Here is a 19,060-nt window from a genome sequence, read left to right as displayed (position 1 = left end):
TTTGCATGTGAGCTGATAGGACTTTATATGCATGCGTGTATCCTGCAGCTTGTTATGTCTGTTAACATACGTCAAGTACTCAGTCATGCAGAGCGTACTTACGCTCAGTTACAAATTGAAATGCATATTTAAATCCGCTTTTATTTGAATGCAGTTAAAAATACGCTCAAGTTCCGCACTTATTTTTGAAACGCAAGCTGCAGGTTTTCTCCAAAGATGAATCAGAACCGTCAGGTACAAGAGTTTATGAATCTGTTTCCGCCATTTGTATATTATAAAGTTATTATAAAATAATTTGCTATTTATGGACAAAGAAAACTTCACATCACACAAAATAGAGGTTTCCGTTGGCTGTGCAGCTTCACACACAGTCATCCAGGATACAGTTATGGAATAGTATTTTTTTAATGAAATAAGCAGGTTTGATCCAGGAAAATCTAAATTTCAGTACAGAAAAGAGCACAACAATTAGGCACCAGCAATGTTATAGCAATGGATTATAATGCAGATAGGACAGAGCAGTAAGGTAACGGCATTGTCAAGGCATGTATTATTTGTATGTTGTTATCACATTATCTTGTTTTATGGTTTGATGACTTGGTACATGAACATTGAAACATGGAACACTAAAACCACAGTTGTAGTGCATGATCTCAGTGTTTAATTGGTCATTTTGCCAGAATATCCTACATGGAGAATTTTATTTGCTAGCTAAACACAAAAATGCCATCACCCATGGCAACCAATCGTCAGTTAGCTCTCATTGTCTAGCGTGCATTAGATCGATGAAAGTTAACGTTTGATTGGTTGGATTGCTCTGGGTTACCGTGCACATTGGCACGTTGCTTATACAGCTCCCCTGTGCGTGTTCGGACGGTCCGGTTATTCTGTTTCCATTATTTGCACAGTTTCTTCCACCATCTCAAAGCGAGTTATGTGCTCATCCAGTACAGCCGTGGTGCCCAACGGGTAACGGTATGAGGCTAACCTGGGATGACAGGAAGAAGGATTATATAGACTCGTATAGACAAATATACATCACATGGCTTCTTTAACTTGTATACATGGCACACATACAGTTATATCAGACACTTTTATTATGTATATTTCTTAGGATAAAAATTATCTATAAGCTTTATTTATTTTGACGATAAACCATACTGGCCAACCTTTGAAAAGTTATTTCTGGGAGGTCCCTGGCAGGGGGCGTGGTTGGTGGGTGGGAAGGGCGGGGCCAATCGCTTCATTTTGGTCCAGCCCCCTCGACAAAATTGTGGGGTTTTTTTGTCATGGGGCGGGGCTAAAATGACACGATTCACCGTGAATCGCGTCATTTTGACGAGCAAGTTGCAGTATGCAGTACTCACGAAATTCTAAAATCTAATCTAATCTATCTATAAACTTTATTTATTTTGATGATAAACAAGTTGGGTGTATGCGATTCATTGTATACAGAGATGCATTAGACACTACAATATTCCTTCATCAGTGTGACAGGATGCAGGGGCCTCATATAACTACATTGTGCTGTTGGGGGACCCTGCACCTTCTCTTTACCTTACAGAAGGTTATCTAGTCTGCTGCTGCAGGGGCAATACCAGCTGTGGACCTTCTGTATAGCAGGGACGGGGCTTAATGACGCGACTGTGCCATTATGCCCCCCTTTACACTTGCTACACCCAGTAGCACTTTAGAAGGAAAATTTAAAAGGTTTATTTAAGAGAAAGGGCTCTTGTAAAGTGATACAAGGTTATACTTTTGCGCAGCATCGTCTGTTGATATTCCCGCTTTTACCAATTACCGCACACGAAGGTGCACTTCTGCAAGCAGGCGTGCACATTGACGTGCGCTGCACAGAGGGCCTGTGCACACTGCAGTGTATTGGGTGCACTTTGTACATAACCCTCACGGTCTGCGGCTTGCTATTTGCTTACGTTCCTGGCATCATGATACTGCTCTGAGCCACAGAGACCACCCTGTACTCACTGGTTCAATCAAATGAGTGGAAAGCTCACAGCCTCCTTCACAAACTTGTCTCCTGAAATAATCTGTGCTGCTGTATTTTAAATGACATGATTGGCTGCAGGCTGCTCTAGCCCCACCCCCCACTTAGAACTGGTAACAAACTGATAAGGAGACGAAAAATGAATAATATGCATTCTCTGTGATGATGAGTGATGTATTCTAAGGGGTATATTTACTAAACTGCAGGTTTGAAAAAGTGGAGATGTTGCCTATAGCAACCAATCAGATTGTAGTTATCATCTATTAATTACATTCTACAAAATGGCAGCTAGAATCTGATTGGTTGCTATAGGCAACATCTCCACCTCTTCTAAACCCGTAGTTTAGTAAATATACCCCTAAGAATACATTCCTTCACAGACAGCTGCATACATCTACTTATTAGTGCAGCCCTGAGGGTATTACCTCTTCCCCTTGGTCTCAGTTTGGGTGTGACCTCTCAGCACCTTGGCTCCCCCTCGTGTGATCACACATAGATCCACCCCGCTGCCAGATCCAAGGTCCCCCATAATGCCGGCCGTGATGGATTCCGTCACCAGCTGCTTCCCCTCCTCCAGCTGTGGGGGGTAACAGAGAACAGGTTAGGGGGGGGCAATAAGGATGTACAGGGTATTTACTGAGACATTCACATCTGACTACATTGGTGCACCAGAATTATACAATGTAACCAGTAGGCATAGCGGAGATCTCCTTTATGAATGGCAGGACTCCTGGGAGAGCACCCTGGCACAGAAGAAGGGGCATCCCCAAAATACAGGGTTAGGGGCAGGCAATTCATTTTGTATACAGTGTGCCCCTTCTACGTAGCCTGATGAGGGCTGACCAGCAACCATGTTATCTTTGTAAGAACTATGTATACAAATTTCTATCAGGTTTTGAATATTGACTGTTTAATGGAGAGTAGTACTACTTAGACGGTGTAACATCCATGATTTGAATACTAGCACGGGTTAATAGTTTTGCCATGCTGATTATATGCAGATCACCTTTGGATAGCACCTGCTTTTTAGACACCCACCCAAATAACTTATAATTCTTTTTTATTATAAACCCCCTCCCCTTCTTCAAGTCTCCCCAAACCATGCGTTGTTGCACCCTCAGCATACCCATTGAGATATATATATATATTATATTATATAAGTACGGGCCAGATCTTTCAGCCTCCAACAATTGGGACCGTCCATTAGGTGCTGGGAGTTATGGTGTTACTGACCCTACTTCCAAAACACGCTATACCAAAGCAGTTCCATTGTTTGCCTTGTCTTACCCATAATTCCTTTATCCATGATATGAGAGAGGGAGTTGTGTCTGTCACCTCTACGGTTGATACCCAATATAGAGAGCTAGCAAACATACACAATACACACATACAATATATGAACTGCGGCACAAGTGCATGTAATGCGGCCATGGTAACGGATATGGGCAGCATGGTGGCTCAGTGGTTAGCACTTCTGCCTCACAGCGCTGGGGTCATGAGTTCAATTCCCGACCATGGCCTTATATGTGTGGAGTTTGTATGTTCTCCCTGTGTTTGCGTGGGTTTCCTCCGGGTGCTCCGGTTTCCTCGCACACTCCAAAAACATACTGGTAGGTTAATTGGCTGCTATCAAAAATTTACCCTAGTCTCTCTCTCTGTGTGTGTGTATATTAGGGAATTTAGACTGTAAGCTCCAATGGGCCAGGGACTGATGTGAGTGAGTTCTCTGTACAGCGCTGGTATTGGTATAGAGAGCCCTTATAGGGTGTTCCTGTCAGCATTTGGACAGAAAATTAAGGGTGAGTTTCTGCTCAGGGTTGTAAACGGTCTCACATGACAGCAAATGTCTTACATCCATGTTGGGTTTGAAGCGGTCTTCTAAGACAGCAATAGCTGCACTTGCGCCAGATCCTAGAACAAGATACAAAACAAGTGTAAGAGAAATTAAACTGCACCAATCAGATTCTTGATATAATATACATTCATTAGAAGATAACAACCCAAACATCAATACAATGCTGTAATACATATGATGTAGAATGACCCAGATGGTATACTGGGGCTTCCAACATGACATCCGGTTGGAAACAAAAATAATGCAGAATAACTTATACTCAAATATTACTCTGAGAATATTCTGATATATGAAGAGAACACCTGTATTGTAACAATGAGATATATTTACACAACCAGAAATGACATTGTTTGTTAAGTAAATTGATGACTTAATTGATTACATGAATACTTTTTCAGACTTAACTAATGCTGGAGACTGCCTGAAGAGCCACACGGTACTGGAAGGTGAGTGTTCACATTTATTGACAGATATTTGTTTTACGTCAATTTTATTTATTTATATTTACTGTGTTTAATGGTTACAATTGAGTGTTGGATTTGTATTTCTGCTTTACATTATATCTTATTATTAACTGAACAATCACAAACTTTTACATACATTACATAGTTGATGAGGTTGGAAAAAAGACACCAGTCCATCAAGTTCAACCTATGTTGGATCTCCTGCGATCCTGCACTTTATATTTGAAATTGATCCAGATTAAGCAACCGCCCATCTGTTTCAATCTGGAAAAATCCCTCCAGACCCAATACTGCAGTCCTATTTTTCCCTATATCCACTACTATCATTCATTTTAATTAACGGTCGTATCCCTGGATACACTTTTCAGCTAAGAATGTGTCTAACCCTTTCTTAAACATATCTATTGAGTCTGCCATCACAACCTTCCCTGGCAATGAATTCCATATCTTGACTGCCCTTACTGTAAAGAACCCCTTCCTTTGCTGGTTGTGAAATTTCCCCTCCTCTGACCTTAGGTGGTGACCGCGTGTCCTGTGTATAGTCCTTGGGGTAAAAAGTTCCCATGAAAGTTTTCTGTATTGACCCTTAATGTATTTGTACAATGTAATCATATCTCCTCTTAGACGCCTCTTTTCTAAAGTAAACATGCCTAAACTGGCTAACCTTTCCTCATAACTTATTGACTCCATACCCTTTATCAATTTTGCCACCCTTTTCTGAACCCTTTCTAGTTCCAAAATATCTCTTTTATAGAGTGGCCCCCAGAACTGTACTGCATATTCAAGATGAGGTCTTACCAACGATTTATACAGTGGCAAAATTACACTGTCTTCCCTTGCATCAATGCCCCTTTTTATGCATGCCAATACTTTGTTTGCCCTTGCAGCTGCTGCTTGACATTGAGCACTATTGCTAAGTCTACTGTCTACGATCACTCCCAAATACTTTTCCATTATAGATTCTCCTAAATTAATTCCATTTAATTTATAGATTTAGATTAGATGATAGGTTTTTAACTGTAATGTATCTGTTGATATTCAAACAAAATTATCTTTATTCAAAATAATAAAATGTTTTTTTGACAACATTTTTATATTTCTGTAATCTGCATTGTTTTAAATGTGAATTTCAGTCTTCTGGGCACTTCTATTGTTTCTGTTACTGCCTTAAAGATACATCAGAGGAATCACTTGACCTGCCATGGGCAATGTAAACAGATCAAGGAAAAAGTTTAAAGGTCCATCTAATGAGCCCACCTCTCAGATTCAGGGTTTGCTAGCAACTTAAATTTTTAACACCGTCAGTTCAAATTGCTCATTTTATAGGGAATAGTGGTCGTGGGTCATATTATCTGATATATCTCTAAAACATGCAATAAATCTGTCACAGCAACCTGAACAGAGCAGTGCATGCTGGGACTGGTTCCACAACAGCCGGAGCTGGAGAGTCACAGGTTGACTAAATTGAGCCATCAGCTAAATTGCTTTGAACCATGCAAAATAACGATAGTGAAACACATAATATATAGACAATAGTAAAAAAAAAATACAAATTATTACTTTAAGAAAATGTTGACTATTTTGCAACAGGACAGCTACAACTATGCCTTTAATGTAAATTAATTTATGAAAACGAGTTAAGTAAGTAATTAGATGAGGTTAATTCAGTCAAAAAGTAAGTGGGGAGCACTGGACCAAGGCATTGTCTCCCTGATGAAATGGGTTACGTTGTTATCTGTCCTTGAGGGATGACATAGATTCATAATGTACATCAGATTCATGAGATTGACAATTCAATTTGAAGGTTATTCCTTCTCTAAAATGCTTTCATTAAAAAATGCTACAGCGCCACCTTGTGGGAGAATAAGGCTCCTGCAGGCGAATGGTGATATCTGTAAAGACGCTAGCAGCCTGTAAGATATATTATTACATTGGCGTTAGTCTGTTATAATGATAGATGGACAAAGACCGGTCTGTCACCTAGAGCCGTGTAGGGAATAGTGTCTGTGGATCCGTGTGGAAAGACACTATAAAGATGAGGACCACGGAGATCTACGCCTCCAATGATGATGGACGCTCCTACGTGACCTTGGTATCTGAGAAGAGAAAGATATGAAACTATGATATAATGTGTCCTTATATCCTGCCAGCCTTTCATTCTAAGACGCCTGTTTACAGGTCAGCTTTAAAAAGATACTTCATCCTAACAGTAATATTCCTTTTAGGAATCGTGGAAGTAAACGGCCTGATGTGCGGAAAATGTGCATGTTTGTACTGGAGGGAAATGTAGGGCAAGTGCAGACCAAGGGCAGTGAAGGACGTGGTCCGGTCCGGTAGCACAGAACCCTTCCCAGACTCCAACCACATCAGTTCTGTGGTTTAGTTTCTATGCTCCTCCCAATTAGTGCCTACCATGGATGCAGGGCATGCGGCTGCTATCTGGGGAGGGGGATTCGGCAATGCTTCCCCCTCCCCCCCCTCCCCCCCCCCCCCACTGGCTTCCCCAGGTCCTCTACATCACCTGCTGAGGCTACCGGTGAAAGGAGCAGATCAGTTTCCTCTTCTGAGCGGCGCATGCGCACTCATCATAGCAGAGCGGGAGCTTCAGAGGTGACAGCAGCGTCTCTGGGCCTTACCCAAACTTTACCTGATGGGGCCTAGCCATGATCTGCTCCTCCCCTGAGCTATAACACTTTGTGTGGTGTGAATTGCTTTATTAGGCTCTGCACATGCTCAGAAAGAGACTGCAGGACGGCGCGTGTCTGACGCTTACGCTCGGGGATCAGGGGCGCACTTAGGTGGGGTTTCCAGTTACCCAGAAACCCCCCTTTCTCTAATCATGGAACATCTCAGTCAGTATGTATATTAAACATAATATAACACATTGGGCCTGAGTCATTATGGAGAGCAAAGCAAAATAAAAGGAGTAAGTTTATTTAAAGTTTATCTAGGACAAGTCCTACCCCAACTATAAATCTCCCACATAACTTCCTACCGTATCTTCTGCCTCTTCCCCTTCATTCCCCTTCCCTGCCTCCGTTCCCTCTACTCTCCCTCTCTCCCCTGCGTCTCTCTGTCTGCTCACCCCACCCCTTAGATTGTACGCTCCTCTGAGCAGGGTCATCTCTCCTCCTGTTTCCACCACAACTCTGCTCTCCAGCTACTTGCCCTCCTCCTCGAAGACCCTCTCCCTCCCGTCCCGTCTCGCTCCCCCCTCTGAGGGTCTCCCTGTCTTCCGCGCCCTCCCTCTTGAACTCCGTCGAATGCGGATCTTCCCTCTCCCTTCCCCCGCCCTCCCTAGCTGTGCATTGAGCTTACTGAGTTACTGTGCTTATTGTTTACTGTACTGTGCTGTCTCACCCTGTATTGTAATTTCGTTTGTCCCTGTACGGCGCTACGGACACCTAGTGGCGCCCTAAAAATAAAAATTAATAATAATAACAATAAAAAGTTTTCTCCTGGACAAACCATGTTACAATGCAAGGATTGCAAATTAGTTTATTATTTTGCACATAAGGACAATACTGGCTGCTTTTTCATGTAGCACACAAATATTTGATAGCTTTATTTTTTACACTGAAATTTAAAGTTGATCTAGAACATGCCCTACCCCAACTATAAATCTGTCCCTACATTTTAAATTTACAATTTACCTCCCCCTCCAATGCAACATGGTGCAAAGTTACTCCTTTGTTATGCTTTATTTTCCTTAATGACTCAAACCCATTTTTTGCAGTTTAGGAAACATTTCCATGAGCATAAGCCTATGTTATCATGAACATTGGCCTCAACAAAATGGCCACTTTTGCCTCTAGTGTATTATTTTTACAGTATTGTAGTTAGTGCTCTAGTGTTTGACATATAGAAAATGCAGAAAATAAATGACCTGTGCTCATCCGCAGTCTCCTGATGTGCAGCACTGGGTAAGTAACTTTAACACTAATTGTAATAGTTTTTTTTATTTTAATTGGCTGTGAGTGGAGATTTATATTAGTTTTGTAGAGTAATGTTAATTTTGTGAGATGGTCAGATATATGTAAAGCAGTGTTCACAATATGTACAGCTTACTTTATGCCTCATTCTCTTTTATGTAACATTTTATTACATTTATGTACATTTTACAGTTGTAATTCCAGTTTTCATGTCTGACTACAGCAATACTGACTAGTTTCTGTTTTGTATGCAATTCTAAATTATTTTGCTATGCTGAAAGTATGGACACTGCATAGTACCACTTCTATTTATGTCATGTTTATGTTGTACATATTGACACTGCACAGTACCACTTCTCTTTATGCAATTTATATGCTTTAAGCACGGACACTGCACAGTACCATTTCTCTTAATGTCATTTTCATGCTGTACATACAAACACTGCACAGTACCACTTCTCTATATGTCATTCTCATACTGTACATTTGTAAAAATCTCCGCTGCGCGTGCACCACCAAAGGTCCGGTGGCGGCCATGTTTGTTTTTTAAATAAAAAATATTAAAATGAGTTAGAATTACCGGGGTTTCATGAAATTTTCCTGATGAGGGTCAAATTTCCTGAAAACCGGGAATAAAACAAGTGGAGAAACACCTCTCAGTAGCTGCTTCTGCACCAGTTGTTGTTAGATTATGTCTGTCCCTCCCTTACTGGTTATAGCAGTGAGCAGGGGGATATTTGTCTGTATTTGTTCCTTGCTGGATAATTCCACCATTTCAAGTACCTGCTATGAGCCTAAAAATTGATTGAGCAACTTCCACTTCTGTATTACTCTGTCACTTAACCAAACTTCTTATTTACAGTCAAACAATTTCTTTACAAAAAAAAGTGTATGTTGCCAGCTTATAGCAGCAAGTTGTTTTTTTTTTTCTTTTTTGCTTTGTTCCAAAATCAAACATTTGGAAACCCCCTTCTAGAAATTACTCCATTTTGTGAGCATCCCCTTTTTCCGCACTCTAATTGTGATTTTTCTGAGAAACTGCCTATGTTCTAGTGAAGTTTGGCTTCAACAAAATGTCAGCTTGTTGATCTTCATCTTCATCTTTTGGCTCTAGTGATTTTCTCTGCAGAGAGTAAGCCGTGCTCCTCTGCACTGTCTTGGCTGCTGAAAGCGATGTGATTCACAGGGTGATGTAACACTAACTGTACATTTATAATCATGTACAACTTTCTTTATGTCTTATTCTCTTTTTTAATATATGTTATTACATTTATATACACTGTAATTTTCTAATTCTAGTTTTATGGGGTTTTTTTTGCTTTGGTCTGAAATGAAGCATTTGGAGAAATCCTGGGCCTGATTCATTAAGGAAAGTAAAGCAAGAAAATGAGTAACTTTGAACCATGGCAAAACCATGTTACAATACAAGGGGTGCAAATTAGTTTATTATTTTGCACATAAGGACAATACTGGCTGTTATTTCATGTAGGACACAAATACCTAATAGTTTTATTTTTATACTGATATTTAAAGTAGATCAAGGACATGTCCTACCCCAACTATAAATCTGTCCCCACATTTTATATGTACCTCCCCCTCCAATGCAGCATGGTTTTGCCAAGGTCCAAAGTTACTAATTTTTTTTGTCTTACTTTCCTTAATGAATCAGCCCCCCTGTGTTTTGCCCCATATAATTAAATTTAAGTTACCTCCCCTTAACCCATATAAAATGATTATAAAAAACATGGAGGTTCGTCTTGATGGGCCGTGCACTGTGTCTCACCTGTACAGCTGCTGTTTCAGCATCCTGTTAGCAGTGCACACGCGTACCTCTCGTCCTGTCGACATGGCATGGAGAGTCAGGTTGGAGGACAGGAGTTGGGTCACATATTCTGCGTCGGCGGCAACTCCGGCTCCGCAACAGCTGAGTGCACATAAAAAGGTGATATAGTTTCACTTTATAGTCTAGCTCCACCCTCTTGACACTGACTCCTCCTATTTTTATCTTTGTCTCATCCCCAATAAAATAAATAAAGCAGCAACCCCATGAAAATTTTTTTTTAAACATAAATAACTGTGGCCACAAGAAGAATCTTGGTCATTACTATTTTCCTGGTTCTGTTTCTTCAGGCTGCTAGTAATGATTTAGAGTTCTGCAGAGTTTCCACAGTGTCATGTGACTACCTTGGCAACCACAGTCATATGGCTCATGATGTAGTGAGCAGAGAGGCTTTGGAACGCCCCTCTGAGCTCAGTCATCCGATGACATGCTGAGTGTCTGAGCCTGTCTGTGTGACAAGCAGCCATACTTGTCTGCCCTCCAGATTTTGAAAAGGAGATTGATTTGGAGGAGGGCAGCTAAGAAAAATGACCATCAGATGCTTAAAAGGTACTTCACTTGCTATTTAAAAAAAAAAGGCTGTCCAATCAGCGGCCTAATGCCCAGATGGGGCCCTTTGAGGACTTTTAGGGGCCCGCAATATCAGTGACAATCTCCATATGCTCCACTTTATGACATTTACTTATTCATTTTTATATAATTTGTGTCACAAGCTCATAATTCTAACATGAACGTATATACTGCCCTCTTCATGTAAATACTAGGACAGCACTGGTGTACACCAACGGTTATATTCTCATAGGTGAAGATCGTGAATTATGCTCAGAAAAACTGAAGAACAAAAAAAATTGTATGAATAATGATAATATTTTCTCATTACTACTCAAACTCCGATAGAAAAATAAAACCGGACATGGAAAATAAAATAAATTCAACGTTAAGAGTAATGTGCACAGTGTGGAGGCAACCATTTTATGGGCTGAGCCAAGATTCATAAGCCAATCAGTACACTAGGAACCAGTGATGTCACTGAGGAACTTCAGTGATGTCACTGAGGAACTTCAGTGATGTCACTTAATGATGTCACTGACTCCTAGTAATATGATCGGGTTTTATTGCTCTGGGTATTGATTGAACTCATAAAATGACTGCCTCTATTGTGCAAAGGCAACATGTTCTCTTTAAAAGAACAAATCCTATAGGCAATTGGAAAGTAACTAATTAGTACTCATTCTTAGCGGGAGAGTTGTAAATGACAGCTTTATACATAAATAAAAAATAACAAAGAGACGTGAAAGTCATTATCTTACTATATATTGTCCGTGATGTAATGAATCTTGGCGCAGTTTTTATCCGCCACCACCATGTCATCGGTAGCTCTCCGGTCCGCTCCAAGGATCACGCCGTCCTGTATATTCAACCACAGATTAATCAGTGAAGCATAGTAAGCACCAGCCCTGGACAGCGACCCCTCTTCCATTCCTTTGTCATACCTTGTATATGATCCCGGCTATGGTAGTCCCTGTCTTGCGTGCCTTCGGGGGTTTTAGACCAAGAGTAGAAGTCTCCGCTTCTAGCGTCTTGTTTCTGTGAAGGACAGTAGATGTGTAGGCTCTGCAGTAACAGATGTGCTCAAAGATCCGGAGTATGGTTTATATAAACACAGGACTATAACTTATGGAATAACATTCTGCCACTTCTAACCTGTGTTATCCATAAGATCTTTACTTTCATTTAGTTATTTTAGCTTTTATATTTTTGTCCCATACCCATGTATATTTTTCTTTATTCAATCTACCTGTTTCACATATAGTTCATTTCTCCATCTCTCCTTCTTTGTCAATGGAACTAAAGACTGCACCATGCAAACACATATTAAGGTATTAATCAAAACTTCTAAAAAGGAATAGTGGAGGTGTTGCCCATAGCAACCAATCAGATTCTAGCTGTCATGTTCTAAAATGTACTAGATAAATGATAGTTAGAATCTGATTGGTTGCTATGGGCAACACCTCCACTTTTCCTTTTTAGAAGGGTTGATAAATCTAACCCTAAATATTCATGCCTGAGTCTTCCTATTTACTTGCCTTTTAAATAAACAAATAAATACACTATAAATATAGACAATATATAAACTATATTTATATAGTTATATAATCATCATCATCATCAACATTTATTTATATAGTGCCAACATATTCCTTAGCGCTTTACAATTGGGGACCAACATAGTAATAAACAACTATAATCATGGGACGATAAAATCCCATGATCAAAATAATAAAAAATTAAATAAATTTTAAGTTTAAAAAAAGTGTTCCTGTTCTGTCAATGCGCATAGGTTTATTTACATAAAGAGTGTGAGTGGGGGGGGGGGGGGGGGGGGGTAAAATATTTTGCACGCTCAGCTGTCCTGACTAGGGGTATTCCTTGCTGGGTGCAAGCTGAGATGAGTATCATACCTCCCAACATTTAGAATCTCTAAAGCGGGACAAAATAAGCCCCGCCCAGTTCTGAACTAACTCTGCCCACAACAAGGTAAATTAGGACAAAACCCCACCCACTTTCCTGCTAAGCCCCGCTCCTTTTGGAGTTCGCGAATCGGGATGTCCCTTCAACATTGGGACCTTTGGGAGGTATGAATATGTAGTTATTGTTTATCTTTCTGTTGCTACACCCAGGAGACAGACGTCATTTTCCACACCTGACCCCTGTGTGTTCTTAAGAAAAAGTCCCTTAGGTGTTTATGACTTTTATTGTAGATATCCAGTATAAGAGAATGAAGACATATCTTAGAAGTATATCTTAAACCCTACAGAGCTTAAATTACACACATGGAAAAAGGAAAAGTCAGTCCGGGTGACATTTTAGTAGCCGTTGTCACTATTTTTACTTTCTGATCATTATTAGCAACGTAAATTGAACATACTGTAGGTGCAGCCACTTGTCCCAGCAGAAACCTTAGTCAAAGCAACTGGTTACATGCAGAGTGTTCCTCATGTTTGCCTTACCTTCGGGACCTACCCACCATACAGTGGTGGAACAGGCTACGATGCCCCATCGTGACCTGCCCAGCGGGGTCTGACAGTGTAAGCCGTCAACTAGGTCCCACCCCACCCTCTTTAGAAGAAGATTGGTTGGGATCAGGGAGCCTGGATGAACTCCTCGAAATTTGGGAGTTTCCTGGACGTTCCAGGAGAGTCGTCCAGTACGGTACCTGTTTATACAATATGTTGCAAGCCAGGGGCGTATCTATGCTGGGGCTCTAAGGGCAGTGCCTATGATCTGCCCCGGGGCCACAACTTGGTGCATCGGAGCACGTGGCGTGTGATTCTGTGTTGGTCGAACTTGTTCCACTACAATCCCAGTTTACTAAATTGAATTATATAACATGCATTTTTTGCTTTTAAATATTACTTGTTAATAAATACTAATTTTGAAATCACCTGGAATAAGATGGTAAGAAACGCTTTAACATGCACATTATCGTGCCGCTGATTAATATGGAAAAATAGGGACATTTTCAGAAACTTTTCCAGGGATATATTTTAAAAACCTGATACAGTTCCTGGAAAATAGGGATAGTTGGCAACTATGGCAAGTACCAAAATGCTAAAGCAAAGAAGGCTCAACAACCAGAGTATTTTTGGATAATTGCACAGTACCACTTCTGCCGTCAATGTGTGTCCTTACTCTGTATTGGCAACTGTACGCAGTGCTCAGTGCCCCTTCTCTTATTACATCAACTCTTCCAAGAGAATTATCAGATTGCGACCATGCAGACCAAGAAATGTAGCAGGATACGCTGCTTTAATTTGGGATAATTCACAATAAGTTTTACAGTATTGTTTTACTTTGTAAGTTGCCTTGTGAGTATCAAAGGTTAACATCCATTTATAGTGAAGGTTATTTACATAGAAAATGGCTCCTCCGTGAAAGTGAAACCTTCATTACAGCAATAAAGACTTGTTAGACCACATGGTGCATTTATGACATTACCCAATAAAATATAATGTGAATAATGTACCATTAACTATAAATATAAGGATATTAGAAACCAACGAGCAGCGTTATGTGGCTTTAGCCAGGTGAAGAAACTCTGAGATGATTTCTGGTGAGGACTTTATTGACAGTAGGGTGCTACACTCTGTATAGCTTGGTGTGATCCCAGGGCAGCAGACAGGGTGCCCCAGGGGAGCGGGAGATGGGGACAGAGCGAGGGTGTCAGAGGAGAGGATACAAAGGGGTGTGATCCCAGGGCAGCAGACAGGGTGCCCCAGGGGAGCGGGAGATGGGGCCAGAGCGAGGGTGTCAGAGGAGAGGATACAATGGGGTGTGATCCCAGGGCAGCAGACAGGGTGCCCCAGGAGAGCGGGAGATGGGGCCAGAGCGAGGGTGTCGGGAGAGGATACAAAGGGGTGTGATCCCAGGGCAGCAGACAGGGTGCCCCAGGGGAGTAGGAGATGGGGCCAGAGCGAGGGTGTCAGGGGAGAGGATACAAAGGGGTGTGATCCCAGGGCAGCAGACAGGGTGCCCCAGGGGAGCAGGAGATGGGGCCAGAGCAAGGGTGTCAGAGGAGAGGATACAAGGGGTGTACAAGGGGTGTGATCCCAGGGCAGCAGACAGGGTGCCCCAGGGGAGCAGGAGATGGGGCCAGAACGAGGGTGTCAGGGGAGAGGGTGTAAAGGGGTGTGATCCCAGGGCAGCAGACAGGGTGCCCCAGGGGAGCGGGAGATGGGGCCAGAGCGAGGGTGTCAGGGGAGAGGGTACAAAGGGGTGTGATCCCAGGGCAGCAGACGATGCCCCAGGGGAGCGGGAGATGGGGCCAGAACGAGGGTGTCAGGGGAGAGGGTACAATGGGGTGTGATCCCAGGGCAGCAGACAGGGGTGCCCCAGGGGAGCGGGAGATGGGGCCAGAGCGAGGGTGTCAGGGGAGAGGGTACAAAGGGGTGTGATCCCAGGGCAGCAGACAGGGTGCCCCAGGGGAGTAGGAGATGGGGCCAGAGCGAGGGTGTCGGGAGAGGATACAACGGGGTGTGATCCCAGGGCAGCAGACGATGCCCCAGGGGAGCGGGAGATGGGGCCAGAGCGAGGGTGTCAGGGGAGAGGATACAAAGGGGTGTGATCCCAGGGCAGCAGACTATGCCCCAGGGGAGCGGGAGATGGGGCCAGAGCGAGGGTGTCAGGGGAGAGGGTACAAAGGGGTGTGATCCCAGGGCAGCAGACAGGGTGCCCCAGGGGAGCAGGAGATGGGGCCAGAGCGAGGGTGTCGGGAGAGGATACAACGGGGTGTGATCCCAGGGCAGCAGACGATGCCCCAGGGGAGCGGGAGATGGGGCCAGAGCGAGGGTGTCAGGGGAGAGGATACAAAGGGGTGTGATCCCAGGGCAGCAGACGATGCCCCAGGGGAGCGGGAGATGGGGCCAGAGCGAGGGTGTCAGGGGAGAGGATACAAAGGGGTGTGATCCCAGGGCAGCAGACGATGCCCCAGGGGAGTAGGAGATGGGGCCAGAGCGAGGGTGTCGGGAGAGGATACAAAGGGGTGTGATCCCAGGGCAGCAGACGATGCCCCAGGGGAGCAGGAGATGGGGCCAGAGCGAGGGTGTCGGGAGAGGATACAACGGGGTGTGATCCCAGGGCAGCAGACTATGCCCCAGGGGAGCAGGAGATGGGGCCAGAGCGAGGGTGTCAGGGGAGAGGGTACAAAGGGGTGTGATCCCAGGGCAGCAGACAGGGTGCCCCAGGGGAGCAGGAGATGGGGCCAGAGCGAGGGTGTTGGAGGACCGGGGAGAGCGGGTCAGAGAGATGGTGTCAGAATAGAGGGTGTTATGGTACCAGGAGAGAGTGATGAGGGTGTCATGGTACAGGGTAGAGGGTGTTGGGATAAGAGAGAAGGTATTAGGGGGACTGAGTGCCAGGAGTGAGATAAGCGGGTGTCAGGGAACAGGATCCCAGGGAAGAGGGTGTCAGAAGGAAAGAGATTATTTTTTCTCCTCACCCTGCTCACCAATATATATCACAAACAAGTGCAAATATTTGAAAATAATTTCCATGGACTTTATACTACTGGCTGGTGACCATATGCACATTGCATGTAGCATGTAATCTCCCTGCGTAACCCGACCACTGCCCCATGATCATAGTACAATGAAATAACCACTAAAATATGACATGCCCTGTATAAAAGAGCTACTAGTGCTGTATGTGTGTACAGATATGTGTATAAAGGTTTCCATAGCTTGAGATGTTTGACTTTATATTTACATGTGCAGTGTAAGCTAGTGTTCTCTGTTGTCCATTTTATGTGCCCTTCAGAAAGGCTATTGACAGGAAGTCTGATGTGCAAAGGAAAAAAATATCCCCCAAACCACGATCACAATGAGCGTTATCTGCAATATCTCTGGTTCTGATAAGCTCCTAGGACTGTTAAATACATAAATGAACGTTATTCATCACCAGAAGGGCGGCTTTGCCAGAGAGGGCCGATGGGCTGGGTAAACCGGGCGTTTAGCCTTGGTCAGCCTTCCAGCCATACTCTACAGACAAAGAGCGGTCTAAACCCAGTCCCTGATGGCGCAGAGACTCACACAGTAGTGAGAAGCACGGTGAATAACGCAGACGTTTGTGACATCATTAGGCCGAGCAAGACTTTGGGCTTGCCCACGAAGGTGTGATCCTTTAGCTTTGTGCCCCTTTAAATCCTCCTCTCTTTTTAAATCTACTCAGTTTAGTTTAAAGATGGCAAGATGTCCACTTATTTCATGACTGGTAACTGTACATTGCTACCTTTGCTGCATGCGCCACACACCTACTTCATCGCTATCAACCCTGCATGGGTGTCACGATGGCACAATGGTTAGTATTGCTGCCTCACAGAGTTTGGACCACTGTATCTGTGCTGAGTTTGCACGCTCTTCCCATGTTCCGTGGGTTTCCTCTGGGTACTCCAGTTTCCTCCCTCGGACCTGGATGATATTTTATATAAGGTGACTTGTATTTATGATTTAGCCGCCCTTTGCCCAGCTAACTATTCAACTTACGCACCATACAAAACAAGGACAAACTCAGTGATCAAGAAGAAAAGACCTGACACTGCTTAATAAACGATATATCACCTTATTCATAGATACTAAAATCTGATCATTCTGACATATAGGTAGTTTCATATAAACCATCGTGCAACGTGAAGTTATCTGATCAAAGATTAATCAGCTACTCCTATATAAAGGGCATATTCTAGGGTTGGACTGTTTGCCCTGTTACACGGTTTTTAATGTATGTATCTGTTTAAACAGTTGCCCAATTTTAGTTACTTATACCATAAACCCCCCACATGCTTCAGGTGTTTATAATGTACGTATGATAATAATGTAACCGTATTGCTGTATAGACAGCGGGCATTTTGTGTTTTCTAACTTAAAAGAATGTGAAGCCGCTCCTATATAACGAATATAACATTGGGCGGTGTAACTATCATGTCTTTCGGAAAACACAATCAGATTATCAACGTGGCTCCTCTCAACATTACACGGCTGTGCAGAGGGATGTTTAGTAATATAGGACCCCACAGTACAGTTTTGAATGGAAATTTAGTATGAAAATTGGATCAGACCGACAGACATGATAGTGACACGTGTTCTGGTTTTCCAACCTGAGAAAAGTTATTTTCCCATAATTTAAACACCTGATCAGCCAAAAGTAACCAAGCAATGGGTACAGGTTCCTGTAACCGTTTAACCTTCTTTGAGACGTAGAAGGAAGTGTGGGGTGCATTTTATGGCCTCAACAGACTTCAAATCAAACGGGTGTCCTCAATTTTCATTCCAAATTTTTGGAAGCCTTAGACGTGGTCTGGTCCACGTAGCAGACAGACCCCCCCCCCCCCCCCCCTCCACCTGTGTTTCATACTCATTGCACTCACATAAAACTACAATGACAGCAGAGGGTCTTATCCTACAACCTCAGTACTGAGTCTTAGTAATGCCCTGGGTGATGGCAATAAGAAGGTTTAATGTTCCTTACCTGATGCAGTTCTCAAAGTTGAACCCTCCTTGAGGTGGATCAAATCTAGAGATCGTTGGCAGCATTGTGGCCGGTCTTGGTGCAGTTCTTAACAAGTTGATTCTTTTGAAGTATTGTGTCCAGTTTGTCTCTTGTTCTTGCAAAGTTCCGATCACTCTTTTGCCTCTTTTCAGTTTGTTACACAGCCCCCTATTCCCCACCTTTCTACCTGAACTCTACAACTGTCTCCCCCACACCCTGCGCCCTCCTTCTCTCGCCCTGTCTCATTTAATTCTCCTTCCCCCCCCCTGCCTCCTGTTAATCTAACAGTCACTTGCTTTCACTTTCATCTTCTTGCCATTCACATGATAGTCACATATACACACACACACAAGTACAAGCTATCATATCACAAGCGTTACTCACTGCTCTGCACTCTCCTCTGCAGTCTCACTCAGATTTAGCATCTGTTTCATCCCATAGATTGTAATCATGCGAGCTGGGCCCTCTTACCTCTCTGTCTGTATGTATTACCCAGTATTCTTTCATTACTGTGTTTGTAAAGTGCTACAGAATTTGTTAGCGCTATATAAATAAATGATGTTGTACTTCTTTGTATTTTTTATGTTTTTTTTTTTTGTTTTTTTTTTACATATTAAGAATCCATAACATTCATAGCAGCCAGAGTATTTAAAAGTGTATGTTTTGTGGTGCCCAGGGGCTCCATAGCCGCAACTGTGTGTGTTCAGGTATAAGCCGGTTGTTTTGAGTACGATCGTACCCTGATTCAGGTGTACTCGTGTTCTGAAAGACCTGGGGCCTGATTCATTAAGGAAAGTAAAGCAAAAACAATGAGTAACTTTGCACCTGGGCAAACCATGTTGCATTGAAGGGGGATGTAAATTTAAAATGTGATGTCAGATTTATAGTTGGGGTAGGATCATGTCCTAGATCAACTTTAAA

The 19,060-nt window shown here is 43.0% G+C and overlaps 1 protein-coding gene across 1 annotated transcript; it reads right to left on the bottom strand.

Moving 5' to 3' along the window:
- Nucleotides 1-386: 386 nt before the first annotated feature.
- Nucleotides 387-18,387, bottom strand: LOC142102017 (proteasome subunit beta type-7-like). Its single transcript, XM_075186522.1, has 8 exons — nt 18,119-18,387; nt 11,590-11,683; nt 11,407-11,504; nt 10,040-10,180; nt 6,305-6,420; nt 3,858-3,916; nt 2,431-2,582; nt 387-988 (listed from the first exon to the last, which is right to left on the bottom strand). Exons 1-8 carry the CDS (start codon nt 18,181-18,183, stop codon nt 883-885), a joined length of 831 nt encoding a protein of 276 aa, XP_075042623.1. The 5' UTR covers nt 18,184-18,387; the 3' UTR covers nt 387-882.
- Between the last annotated feature and the right edge of the window lie 673 nt (nt 18,388-19,060).

Source organism: Mixophyes fleayi, chromosome 9 (assembly GCF_038048845.1).
Source record: "Mixophyes fleayi isolate aMixFle1 chromosome 9, aMixFle1.hap1, whole genome shotgun sequence".
NCBI classification, from domain to species: Eukaryota; Metazoa; Chordata; class Amphibia; order Anura; family Limnodynastidae; genus Mixophyes; species Mixophyes fleayi.
Note: the sequence above shows the minus strand (reverse complement) of the source record. Positions and strands in the feature narration are given on the sequence as shown.

Coding starts and splice junctions, on each gene's coding strand:
- LOC142102017 (XM_075186522.1), bottom strand. CDS start 18,183: ATGCTGCCAACGATCTCTAGATTTGATCCACCTCAAGGAGGGTTCAAC. Junction 10,181..11,406: donor TACATCACGGACAATATATA/GTAAGATAATGA, acceptor ATGTGCACTCAG/CTGTTGCGGAGCCGGAGTTG. Junction 2,583..3,857: donor GCTTCAAACCCAACATGGAT/GTAAGACATTTG, acceptor TACCCCCCACAG/CTGGAGGAGGGGAAGCAGCT.